The sequence below is a fragment of the Numenius arquata genome, chromosome 9, assembly GCF_964106895.1.
Source record: "Numenius arquata chromosome 9, bNumArq3.hap1.1, whole genome shotgun sequence".
In the NCBI taxonomy this organism is placed as follows: Eukaryota; Metazoa; Chordata; class Aves; order Charadriiformes; family Scolopacidae; genus Numenius; species Numenius arquata.
The window spans coordinates 36,667,758-36,681,000 of NC_133584.1; the positions used below are offsets into that span (position 1 = coordinate 36,667,758).

General features: G+C 38.5%; 1 protein-coding gene across 1 annotated transcript in view; it reads right to left on the reverse strand.

Annotated features, from left to right (window-relative positions):
• Positions 1 to 888: 888 nt before the first annotated feature.
• The window catches only part of LRRC1 (leucine rich repeat containing 1), a 74,385-nt gene continuing 62,030 nt past the window's right edge, over positions 889 to 13,243 (reverse strand). The window contains exons 11-14 of the mRNA XM_074154057.1: positions 6,778 to 6,893; positions 5,682 to 5,854; positions 4,036 to 4,172; positions 889 to 2,131 (exon numbers count right to left, since the gene is read on the reverse strand). Of these exons, the coding sequence (XP_074010158.1) occupies positions 1,973 to 2,131; positions 4,036 to 4,172; positions 5,682 to 5,854; positions 6,778 to 6,893 (585 nt within the window). The 3' untranslated portion in view covers positions 889 to 1,972. The remainder of the gene's footprint in view (positions 2,132 to 4,035; positions 4,173 to 5,681; positions 5,855 to 6,777; positions 6,894 to 13,243) is intronic.

Consider the following 13,243-nt stretch of genomic DNA (forward strand, 5'->3'; position numbering starts at 1 on the left):
AAGGTTGGAGTCGATTGTACAAAAACTTAACTTTCTTTCTGGTTTTATTTTAACAGCAGCTTGCCAAGAACAACAGGCAAAGCTCAGCCTTGGGAAGAATGAAATTGCGCTACCCCTGAGCCAACCTAACACCTATCAACCTGCTGCAGCTTCTGCAAAGAGACCAGCCTCGAAGCTTAAATGAGGAATCTTTGGGATTAGAAAAAAATCACAAGTAGTAATGCATTTTGCCAAGACAGATTTGAGTATCTGGAGATTGCTTGCCATACCTACTTGCCCAATATCAAAAAGCAGTACCCTTTTTTTTTTTTTTAAAAATCTCCAAACCAAAATTTAAAAAGTTAAATTACAAATATTATCAAAGATTGCAGTTACTAATTTTAACACAGAAGTTATTATGACTTCCCTGATCTCTTCCTTTCCCATCTTCTCCCAGAAACGCTCATAAAACCAACACTTACTGGAAGAAACATTCAGCAGCAGAAGGGACGTGGTTAGCCATACATCAAGTGTTGGGTGCTTCCTTTTGTTGAAGTTTGGGTTCATTGCATTAGCTCACACTAATTATGTCAAACCTTTCCTCTGCACTCACACTGCTTAAGTATTCCCTGCACTTAACAGGTTAGTGGTCTTTGTTAGCTCCTGGCACATACGGAACCCAGAGACACCAAAATCAACCTTTACCAGCCTTTTGCAAAACTATTATTTACTGAATTCAACTCAGTAAATACTTACCTTTATAAACAAACCAGAACCCACAGATTTAATAAGACCTTGAAATCAGCATTGGACCACTGGAAGTGCAACACAGTAACAATGATAGTAAATTCCAGTATTAATTCATACATACTTTAATTGCTATTTTAATGATACAATAAATCTACTGAAGCTTTTAAAGATTTTTTTTTTATTATGGTTTTATATATTTATATAAAACCACCAAAGCACTTTAAAGAATCATGCTTTCTTGCGTAATACATAAAACTAGTTTCATACTGTGCTTCTGAAAGTCTATCGTGCTGTTTTTCAAGTTATTTTACAGATGGCACATTTAAAACAAAAACAAAACCAAAAAAACAACGGAAGCATGAATTTCTAGTGACTGCAATGCAACACAGCATCCAAACCAAGATGTTTCATTACAACTAAGTTAAAGTGTGAGTGCATTATGTAATAAACAATAGCAGTTTGGTCATTTTAATCTTAATTCTGTTTACAACAAAACTAACATTTGTGCTTCACGACCTAAAATCCCATGATATAAACATAAGTTCTCTGTTGTAAAAATCCCAACAAATTACTGTCCAAAAAGAAAAATATATCTAAAACAGGAGAACAAGTTGAAATCTACTCACTTTCCTCAAGAATTGTAATATTTAAGACTATTATGACATACAAGACACAGTAAGGCACAATGGGTGGTACAAATGAATGAATACAGTTGTCCATGAAACTTGTTCTCTTCCACAAATGCTAAAATATGTACCGCTCAAGATAAATTTTCTCTTAAAAATGAAATACATCATTTTGTTATGAAAGTCCTATACAAAAATTTAAAATTTACACCATCTGAGCTGCCAAAAAAATAAAAAAAGTGTATCAATTTTCCACAAAACTATATTTCTCACCAGCACATCCAGCCACTGGGAAAAAGATACCCCAGCACTCTGGAAAAGAAAAGCATTATTTCCCCTGTGTTTAAGACAAAAATATTGTATTTTGCATACAGTAGTGCATTATACTTAAAAAAGCCTAGAACTACTAAAATTACAATATTGATTTGGAAATTATTGGTTCACTGCCTGGATGAAATAAGGCACTTTCTTCCAGTGGGCAGCACTTTTCACAGATATGGAGACGATGAATCAGGTTCTGGTTAAAAACAAAAAGGGGCTCAGTGAGGTCCCAGAAGACGACAGGAACATTTCAACAGCAGGGGAAGACACAGGAGGTAAAACCTGGAGATGAGACTCTACACAGAAGTGGTCACTCTGTCAATGGCATTATTGACCTCGTTTTTGTTTGAATCCAGTCCTTTAGCAGCATTCATATCATTCCGTAAATTCTCCACTGTCTTTTTCATGTTCTTTAATTCTCCAGGGTGTGGAGTGGCTCGCCTTAGAAGTGTTCTCTAAAAATAAACAGCGCAATAAGTGGTTTTGCCTTCATCTCTTTGAAAAACAACATACACTTTCAAGGCTTTAGCATTCACATACCAAATATTAGGTATCAATTTTTTTTCTTTTCCCCCTTTTCCTTTTCTAACTACAATGCTCTACGGTGAACATTATTTTCATAGCTGCTTGTTTATGGAGCCAGTGAAAGAGCTTTCAAGAACTGTCTAGGAGCAAATTTGTTCATCTCTTGACCTACTAATCTGAAAGCCACTCAAGTGGAGAACAATTACAAGTTATGAAGTGAAGATGCTTTCATAAATATAGTTGGGAATTATTTTTTTTCTCATTCAAGTGATTAAAGATCACATTTCAAACAAAAAAAACCCATTCAGCTGGTTTTGAAAGAATCCCACAAGATCTCTTTACACTGTCAAATACGTGTTTGTGTGGAGCTCTGTACGCCTTCCAGCCCCACCACACAGTTTGGTTCTCTCCTCAATTGAGAACAAATATCTCGAAAGGAAGAAGAAGGAGCATTTCTCTCCCATCTCAGACACAAGAACCTCTAACGTCATTGTGCTGAAACCTTTACAAGGGAAACAATATTTATGAAAACCCCAGTTAGCATCCAGATTAGAGACCAACAGAACACCAAGAATAATTGCACAAATATGTATCAGCATAATACATACATACATGCAATTACTTTTCACTGGTATACATGTAAACTGTGCAGACTACAGTAGAACCAATGACCCGTAAATTGGTCAAGATTGCAATTGGTGCATTGGTCAAGACTGCTTTGGAAACCTGCCCTTCCTCCTCCCCAACAGGATCACAAACTTTCTCTTCCCCCCTAAAAGGGTTCTAGCCTTAAGTCAGGCTGTAACAGCATGACTGAAAGCAGTTATCATTAACACCTGAGCCCTCATTATTGCATGGACATTCTCAGGTTGGCACAGTTGTTAAGAAGCATCCTTCTGAATCCCCTTATCAGTCAGTCTACGAACCACACCTATCAGAGAGATTTAGCTTCTGCTGCTTTGGATTAAGCAGCCACCTTGCTTGGAAACCTAAATGTTCATATCTCAACTAACACAGAATTTTTACAGCCACTTTTTAAAGTAAGACCATGTTTCTAGTGTGCTGGATTGTATCCAGAGAGTGCCCTGAAGTATCTCAAGCTGAGCTCTAATGAGGACCACGAGCAAGTTTTCAGAGCATCAGAGAAGCATGCTGAAAATCTGATTGAAGTAGTCTTAATCTTTACATTGAGTTTTAATTGTCAATGAAACTTAGTAAAGCTAAAGATCACGTTGCATTTTGGTCTTCAGGACATGCAGAGCCCAACTTAAAGGAGAGGTCTTATAAGTACAGTGACAGATGTTCCCACATCCTTTGTTTAAGTGGGAAACTAATGATCAATGTTCGTGCTGTTTATGGACACTATGGTTGTTTCAGTGCAAGTGGTGGAGGGAATAAAAAGAAGTAGCAAAGAGAGGAGAAAGAAAGAGATTTGAAATAGAAATTAAGAGAGACAAACAATGGCAAACTTAGTGGAGACACATGCCAGAGTGCTGGAGTCTTAAATCAGACTTTATATATTTTCAGGCAGTAAAGCTTCACAAATGCAGGGAAAGATTCTATATTGTTTCTGGAAATAAAGCATCCTGAGCAGACAGAGGAAAACAAAGCAAAACACTGTCCCACATCAGAACACGAAAGTTATATTCAAAGTAGAAAAAAAGAAAAGAAAAAAAAAGGCATTTTAAGTCAATATGAAAAGTTTCAGCAGTCAACATGAACAGTTTCTGCTACAAACGTATGCAAAGTAACATGCAGTCACAGCTTAGATACTTTTACACTTTTGTGTTAAAGTCACAGTGTCTGCAGGTATCCAGAGGCTCGGAAAACATACCATTTCATTATCGTCTTCATCTTTTTCATCTTCTAAGAAGCGAATTGCACTGACTCTATTCACTGCCCGCTCATTCCATGTTTCATCTGACATTTCATTTACCAAACTCTCCAGTGCACCACATCGTGGCAGGTTATCTGTTAGAACAGCAAAACATAACTAAAGAGTCACAGCAAGTCTAAAACATCAACATGCTATACTGTTAAAAACTGCAATACCCAACCAATCACTCATCCGAGATTCACAATTGGCTATTTCTATTTTTTTGCTAGAAAACAAAACTTGTATGCATTTTCTGCTATCAAGAACACATAATAAATAGTTTCCGTATCAACGAGAAACTTCTGTACTTGGAGTATTTCAGGTTTGTGGCAGTTTTAGAGTACTGATTATATAATTTAGTATACTTGCCACTATACACACTTTTCTTCTGGACCATGGCTGCCATCTGACGTTAGCAAGTTCCCTAAATGGCATTCCATAACACGGGATCATTGCTTTTACTGACCTCATCCTTTTAGTATTGCCAGGCATAGACATCCAACAATCTTAATTCCAAGCCTTCTACCCTTGAAGCCATGAGATTAATTTGGAGAGGAGGAAATCTAATTTCTAGTAGTGAGGCTTTTAGAGAAAGTCAGTCTGCCTCAGCTACTCTTCTTGAGCTAGCTTCATCTTCTCTAAATCTAAAGGGGTTAATTCATTTACTTATTTTAATTCTTAATACAATTTGCATTTTTAAAATCCAGAAGCTGACGTAAAACAGAGCCATTTCTACACTTCTACTGCTTTAATGCTTTCTAGTTGCTCCAGCTGTAAAGTATTCAAAGAGTGGAATTAATCTAGGTAAGTTTGGGTACCTACGATACCGCTGAGCTTTTCTCCTCAGGCCCTCTTTGTACTCAGTGGAGAAGAATCCACGTGATTTCTTTTAAAAGTTTATTCTTGGATGGGATAAATTACTCTCCAGTGATTACAGCAAAAGTTTACATATTAGCTCAGATGAATCCCCTCGAACGTTCACACATCGCTATAAAAGCTTGAGGACAAAAACGATCCAGAAGTTACTGGAGCAGCAACCCAGCCAACCCAGAGGCAAGTTTCAGCACAAAAGGTAAAAGCAACTTATACTCCAATTCTACACTTGTTGATGAACAGAATAAAGTTACTGCACAGCACCTGTGCCTGAAAGAAAATCAGCTTGCTAAAAAGTAGAATGTCTACTGCTTACTACTAGCTACGCAAGCATTTTTCTGGTAAAGAGCCTGTAGCTGGAAAGCCACCACTTTTCACTACATATATATGTATTTAAGACGTAAAATTAATGTACACAAATACGGACACCACTACTTGGCCCACTGGCAAGCCTCAGAATGAGAGAATTAAGTCTTCTTCTTCCAGGTCTATATTTTATTTATTGTAGCTGATGTCGTTGTATTTTCAATAACACTCAGCCACATTTTTCAAGTCTTCTGAAAACTCGTATAGCTACCCAAAAAAGCGTAGAAGTTAAAATTCAACCAGAACTTCGCTACTTTGCTCACTGGAACTTATGTATGCTTTACAAACCTTTATGTAACAGACAACACAGTAAACAAAGACGAAGTACTTCTATATATAACGAAAAACTGACTCTAGGCATTTACCTTGGCAACCGGGCTCAGAAGGCATTTGAGGAAGTAATACACATGTTAAAATCTTTTCTCCTGTTTCAGGGTCTGTGTCAGTCTGAAATGTCAGCAAAGGCTGAGACTGGTTATCAGACAACCACAAAGCCTTCAGCTTTAAGGTAGTCAGCGAGAGGGGAAGATACGTCAACCTAGTTCAAAAAAGAGGAGTAAAAAAGTTAGGACAATCTCCACGAGATTTAATAAATAGTCATGAAGTCGACTCTTAAGTATATATCCCTGAGTGGGAATAAACAGGATCGAGATTAAAGCCTCTAATAGAAAGCACTGCAGTAGTCATCAACTCCAATTATCCTATTCTTTTAAAAAGAATCTGCAGCTTAATTTTATACCGTAATTCCCTGTAGTTGTGAATAACAGATAAAGCAATGCTGAGCTTTTTCTACTGCCGTAAAACACAGTGGAAGGCTGACAGCTGCTTCTGCTCTGGAGCCTGATACATACACAATTGCCAGATCAGAAATATGTCGGTGCCTATCAGACAATTATATTACACACATGAGATGCCATTTTGCTCTTCCTTTTTTTTTTTTTTTTTTTAATCCCCACTTAACTTCCTAGCAAGCAACTAAACTAATTTGCTGCTTTATGTTTCAATCCACTCCTTGTTGCATTTTAGTGTCTGAAGCATATAATTCTCATTCATGAGAAACCACAAGGTCAAAGTGGCATTATTTGTTACTTGCACTGCATCTCTGAGTTAAGAAACTCAGTATTAGTGTTACTTGACATTAAGGCTGGTAGTTTCAGCAGAAGCTCTACCAAATTGCCTAGATTCTCAGTTTTAATGCAGAAATCCAGAGGGCTGTTTTTTTTGAAAAAAGCCTACTTTTTCCTCAGGGACAAAGCAATTCAGAAAACATACTCACGACAACACACAACTGATGCTACTTTGGGCCAGGTGGGAAGAGTACTTTGACAATTTCAACAGTAATGCTAACACAGAAGTCGTAATTGGTTTTTTGTTATTTCATTCTTAGATGTAGTATCTTTTGTTGTTAGAAAGAATTAAGTAAATTCAGCAAAAGAACATCACGATGCAAAAATCTCTTACCTGTTTCCAGCAACATCCAGGACATGAAGCTCAGCGGCTTGTGAAATTTCAGAGGGAATTCGAGATAATCTGTTGTCACGTACAGAAAAGACGTTAAGACTGCAGCACCCCCCAATCTACATTAGAGAAGAGGGGAAAAAAAAAAAACAAAAAAAAAAAGAAAAAAGTCTGGTTTTGTTGCAGTACAACAGCATAAACAAAGGCATGCAGTACAGGTCACGTTAATATGTCATAGCGCATTCAAGTTACGATGCCTGCCAGACACTTGACCCAGAGGTACAGGCTGCAAACAAGTGTCACCTTAAAAGAAGTCTGACCTGAAGCGAGTCTGTTGGAGCAGTTTCTTGAACATCTGTATCTGCAAATAACGTATGTCTTTACAAATAGGTCAGGTTGTAGCTACCTCCTAGAGCCTTCCACGCCAGGAAGAGATCAGTAACCACACAGATGGCACTTTGCAGACAACCCTCACAAAAAATACTAGCTTTGACTTTCAACTTTTTCTAGCTCTATGTTTTACATATTAATTCTTCCTTTTCTCACAGTAACTTTAGACACAAGCAAGTGCAATAGGGCTTTAGGCAAGGCAAAATGCTAAATACACCAATCAACTCCCAATGTTTATTGAGTCTGCAAAGAGTAATGAAGAGTTCACAAAAAGTAGAAGACTTTGAGTAACATCTTTGATGCCTTGTTTTATTAGAAGCATCTAATTCAATATGATTCCCGTATGGACTGGCCAATTTAATCTACCAGTCGCTACCAGTTTATCCAAACATAAGTATCTGTATTCCCAAGCTAATTTTTGGGTGTATAAAATGGGATTTTTGAGTCTTAACCCTTAAAATATCTACATTTTGCATCAAAGGTACATATTTTCAGTAAAAAAGAAACCCTCTACATTGGATTAAAAAATCCCACATTCCACCCTTTTGTTCCAGATGGCAATTACTACTCCTATAAACACCAAGATTATTAGTTTTAGCAACTTGAAAGCTGCTGCGAGTAACTCTTTGTTCCTCTTCACAAAGGAAACTTACCTTTGTTTGCTTATCATACAGAGTTTCAAAAAGTACTGATGTTTGTTTGCCAGTTCCAACACACACCAATGAGAAGAGGAAAAAAAAATATATATATTTCTTCTCTTACTTATTAGAGGCAAAATATCCCAACACCTTTTGAAGCTTTCAAGTTAAGCAGACTTAGAAGCTAACTACAGACAGCAAACCTACTGAAAGATCTTAATTCAAAAATTAGAGGACTTCTATAATCATACACGCGTAAGAAGGTTCTGTCACAATACAGCCAACATGTCACTACGCTTTGGTCAGGAGTCCCCCAATCTGAGCTGAAATTATTTGTGTGCTGTAAATAACTGTCAGTTCCGTCTTTGCAAAATCCACAATTCAGTCCAAACCCAAGTTTGAGATTGCAGACAAATACCACAAAAGCTTTTCCACTAATCAAAGTAAAAATCATGCTGATTTAACCTACACTATTTACCACAGAAAGAAGACATTTTTAAAAGGATGCAACTGGGACTGAGAAAAAAAAACAAACAAATGGGAGCATTTATACCCCAACTCACCTTCCTTTGTGTCATAAATACATGTTAATGGAAGAAAGCTGTGATCAGCTGCTCAAGGCTTCTGATTCACAAGCTATTTACAGCACAAAGTTATAGCACAATGTTCTCTTGACACAACAAAATCTGGGATGGTTTCCTTTAAATCACTGCACTCTAAGATGCAGCTATTTCACAAGAGTGTCAGCTTACCCAGCCCTGCCTGTACACTAGGAGCAGCAACCTTCTTAGTCATTTTAGCTCGTGAATCAAAGCCCTTAGAAACCAGTGCTTAAACAGCGAGCAAACATTTCTTAGTACAGTAATTCTGCTATTCACTTTAAAGCGTGTATAGATTCTTAAATACTGTGCCCTGACACATTCACAGAATACAGTGCCATATACGAAAAAAATTTTTAAAAACAACAAAACCCAACATATATATATATATATATGCACACTAAGTGTCTAATTGGTGTATCTAACATGAGGAGCTGTGTAAAGCAAGAGATACAATTAGTGAATGTTGATGAGCTGGCAAATGATGCCCCTAACTGACACAACAGTGTTTGCTTTTCCATGAATGAAGTTTGCATTATTCAGTCTTGGGAGTATGGAGACCCAAACAGTTTCGCCAAACGAACGAAGTAAAGCCATGCAGCCCTGATGAGCCCAAAACTTCTGTACTTTTGACAATGGAAAAATGCAGCAGTGGAACCAGCCGGCCTGAGTCATCATGCATTTAAAGCAGTTTAATGAAAGGTAACAGTAGAACCGTGGACTGAATAATACTTACAGGGTTATCAATTTACCTGACCCATAATTTTCCAAGCGGCTAACAATTAAGAAAATACAAGAGATGTTCAATTTATTTTTCTTTATCCATACTGGACAAGAGCATGCCAACAAATGGAGACAGAACATACATTCTTTTACTGCCAAAGAGGGTTAGAACTCTTAAGTTATTTTGACTTCAGTTATTTTAACTCTGCTTTATCAGTGAATAGGCAACCGTTCAAAGGTGGTGTTCCATTCAGACGTAGTGAAAACCTTTTTTTTTTTTTTTAATAGAGTAGTGGGGGGAGATAACAAATACTGAATGTTTTTTATGAAACTGTTTTTAGAAAATACAGGCAGTATCTAACAAGCAGCATTAGGTGAGATATCACAGAGAGAAAAAAAGACAAGCTGACAGTTTAAAAAAAATAATAAAATCTTTGTCATTTCAAAAAAAAGATGGCACCCATTCAGCAGTACAGAAAGACATCATGTCCAATGTTTGAAAACCTCAAAACCTTAACATGAAGTGGTACCACTGAGGCAAAGTGCACACACTAGAATGGCATGCGGAAAGAAAAACATCGCTGTGACCACCACGAAGTAATACGGTATCAGAACGTCGCTGGGTTGGCTGAGAGTCATTAAGTGACAAAGAGCCATGCTTCCCAAGGGTTTGATCACATGCTTACAACAGACTTTGCCAAACCACCGCACAGGCACCAAGTACACAGTTGAGACCACAAGCCCATTGAACAGTTAAGCACACACTTAATTTCGAGCACAGACTTCAGTTGATGGGGACAAGCCTGCTTAGTTCTAGGCACATGAGTAACTGCTCCAAAGACTGGAGGCTTAAAGAAGTCCTCACGTTCTTCAGTAGTGAGCTAGGCATCCCGAAAAGGTCTCAAATGAGTTGCGCATGTCTAACTCATACTCCTGAGAATTTATTTCATTCTACCAACTTTAATTAAAGGGTTATTCGCTTGTCTCATCACACCATCTCCAAAGAACAATCAGCCTAGATAAAAAACAAAATCAAAACCACAAAAACAAAACCCACGCATCAGTCAGGCCAAAAATGATCATTACTATGAAGTGCTAGTTTTGAGATCACCGATTTTACGGTACTGTAAAGTCTGAACAAAACTGCTTATTGGTATTCAGGTGGTCTTGCGTCAAGAGGATGAACATCACTAGAACCTCTGTGGGTTCCACACAAAACTCTACCCCCTGGAGGAATTTTTTGCTCTTCTAGCTCAAACTGAGGCTTATTTTTCCACCAGTTTCCTTGTTCTGGAGAAGCAGTAAGACTTGGGCACACATAGAGAGAATGTCTGCTTGGCTGCTACAACTCCGCTCTACGTTCTGCCGACGACCAGTGTTCACCACTTCAGCCTCCTGCTTTTTTGCCATCCACATACCCACTGCCAGTCCATCTAAAACAGCCCTCCAGAAACCGCCTTTCCTCTAAAGGGAGATGCTCCAGGCCCCTAATCATCTTTGTAGCCCTCTGCTGTACCGTCTCCAGCACTTCCCTGTGCTTTTTGAACTGGGGAGCCCAGAACTGGACACAGTGCTCCAGATGGGACCTCACCAGGGCAGAGCAGAGGGGGAGGATAACTTCCCTTGACCTGCTGGTCGCACTCTTCCTGATGCACCCCAGGATGCCATTGGCCTTCCTGGCCACAAGGGCACATTGTTGGCTCATGGTCATCCTATTGTCCACCAGGACTCTTAGGTCTTTCTCTTCAGAGCTGCTCTCCAGCAAGTCAGCCCCCAACCTGTACTGGTGCTTGGGGTTATTTCTCCCCAGGTGCAGCACCCTACACTTGCCTTTATTGAAGTACATCTGACCTTTCCTGTGCTTCCCTATTGCAATAACCTGGTGGTTGCTATTTGATTTTTCTTGTCGATGATACCGATCACAGCTTTCTGGAGGTAAACCCAAGAAAAGCGTGCAGATTCATCCCTCTCTTCCCATTTAGATCCCTCCCAAAAACTCCCTCCCTTGAGCCCAGCTGGCAGTTACAGTCATTCATCACCACAGACTAAATTTTACTGATTACAATGGCACATCCTCACATTATTGGTGCTCTAAAGCCAAAACACAAATTAAAAGTGGGAAACGTAAAAGGATAGAATCATAGAATCATTCAGGTTGGAAAAGACCCTTGGGATCATCGAGTCAACCATCAACCCTACTCTACAAAGTTCTCCCCTACACCATATCCCCCAACACCACATCCAAATGACTCTTAAATCTCCTTACGTTAGCTGAACATCATCTTTTTGATCTCGGCATCTTTTAACTGCTCAAAAGCTATGAATCAATTCTGTTGTCCTTTACCAGTTAGCATCTTTCACAATAATATATATATATATAATATAAAATATATAATATATATATATTTTCACAATAATATAAGCAATGCAAAAAAAAAAAAAAATGACACTATGACAAATACTACAATGAATCATCTTTAGCATGTGACTAGTTAAAGTCCAGTGACATCTCTTTTATTCAACTCTCAATACAGCTGTCAGAATCAAGAACTCTCACTAGGTTTATACAACCCTGATAAATATATTGGGAATTTAAACACAGTTCCTATTGCGTTGTAAAATCTTATCCAGGGTGTCATAACCGAAATTTTGCTTGGATTCAAAGTAAATAAAGTCAGAATTTTCCTTGGCCCCAGATACAATAGATTAATTCTTTAATTGGAAGCACAGAATACATTTAGAGGTGGGAGAAACTGCCCAATTCACTATTATTAGCTATTATTCAGTTATTATTAACTTTAAATTGGCTAGGAAACTCTTTGGCAAACTCACTTCAACATCCCCTGCACCACTGGTGAACAGTATGGGAGGAGCACAGCAATACTGCTTCTCTGCCCTCTGACTCAAGATGAGTTTTCCTGCATTTTTCCTTAGTGCCTTTTTTCCCTTTCAGACACACAAACAGCTACTTTTACACAAATGAGGGAAGGGATGAGACAGCAGAAGTTAAAACCAGAAACAACAAAGTGTCCCCAACTTTTTTTTTTTTAAAAAAATAAGAAAAATGCAAAAAGCACAATTATTGCCAAAAAAAACCCCCACAAAACAAACCTGCAGTTTTACCTACTGTAGTAAAAATTCTCACAATATACCTCAGAGCCAGGAAGAACACATTACCAGATCTCTACAGGTTGTAGAGACTCATTAACGAAAGCACATGAACTGGAAAACATTCCAAGGAGGCTATTTATGCAAGTGCCAAAATCAACACACCAGTTTCACCAGCGTTCCAGTGCCAGGGTGGGATTTCAATACCAAAGAGTCACCAGGCAGGTCTTTCAAGTTCAAGGGGGAAAAACATTTGTAACTATGAACAGGTTTAGACATTCTCAGTTCTTGCCGAAGTCTGTTTCGCCACCCAGTTCAGTGAGAAAGACCGTGCTGCGAGATGAGACACTGAAGATGCAATCTGTCAGTGACTCAAAGTCTTGGTCAGACATTCAGCTGTTCCACGTTTTACCTTATGTATCAGCATCAGATACAGAAGAACCTTTGAACCAGGGAACTTTGAAGGGGTATTTGCATACAAACTCTTCAATAACCCCAAGTCAAGAGATCTTACACCAAAAGGCAGAGACTGGTTTTACAAGTGTGCCCTGAAATAATCTGGCAATGTAATGGTTTGACAAGTTGACCCAAAATCCAATACTAGTAAACAATGCTAACAAAACAAAAAACAAACAAAAAAATCCCACAACCGAAACCAGCAAAAAAGCCCTGTATCACCCCAAAAAAAGCTAGAAATCATAGATCGTCTCACCAGGTTATATTAGAGCAGGCACATCGTTTCTGCCATTGTATCTATAAAAGCTGTGTTTGCTACAGGAATAATTCTGGAGGGAAGGACAGAGACACCAGCAGGTAGATGTGACACTGCTTCCATATACTCCTCTCCCTAGTAGAGTTCCATTTTTTCCATACATGTTACTGGACTATATGTCTTTGTCCCTCTCCAACATAAACCAGTAAAGGCCTGTCCCACACCCCCGTTTCTTGCAAGGACGAAGCCCACAAAGGCGCAGCTGTTCTAGCACCCTGTAAGGCAGAGAAAGAACAAGA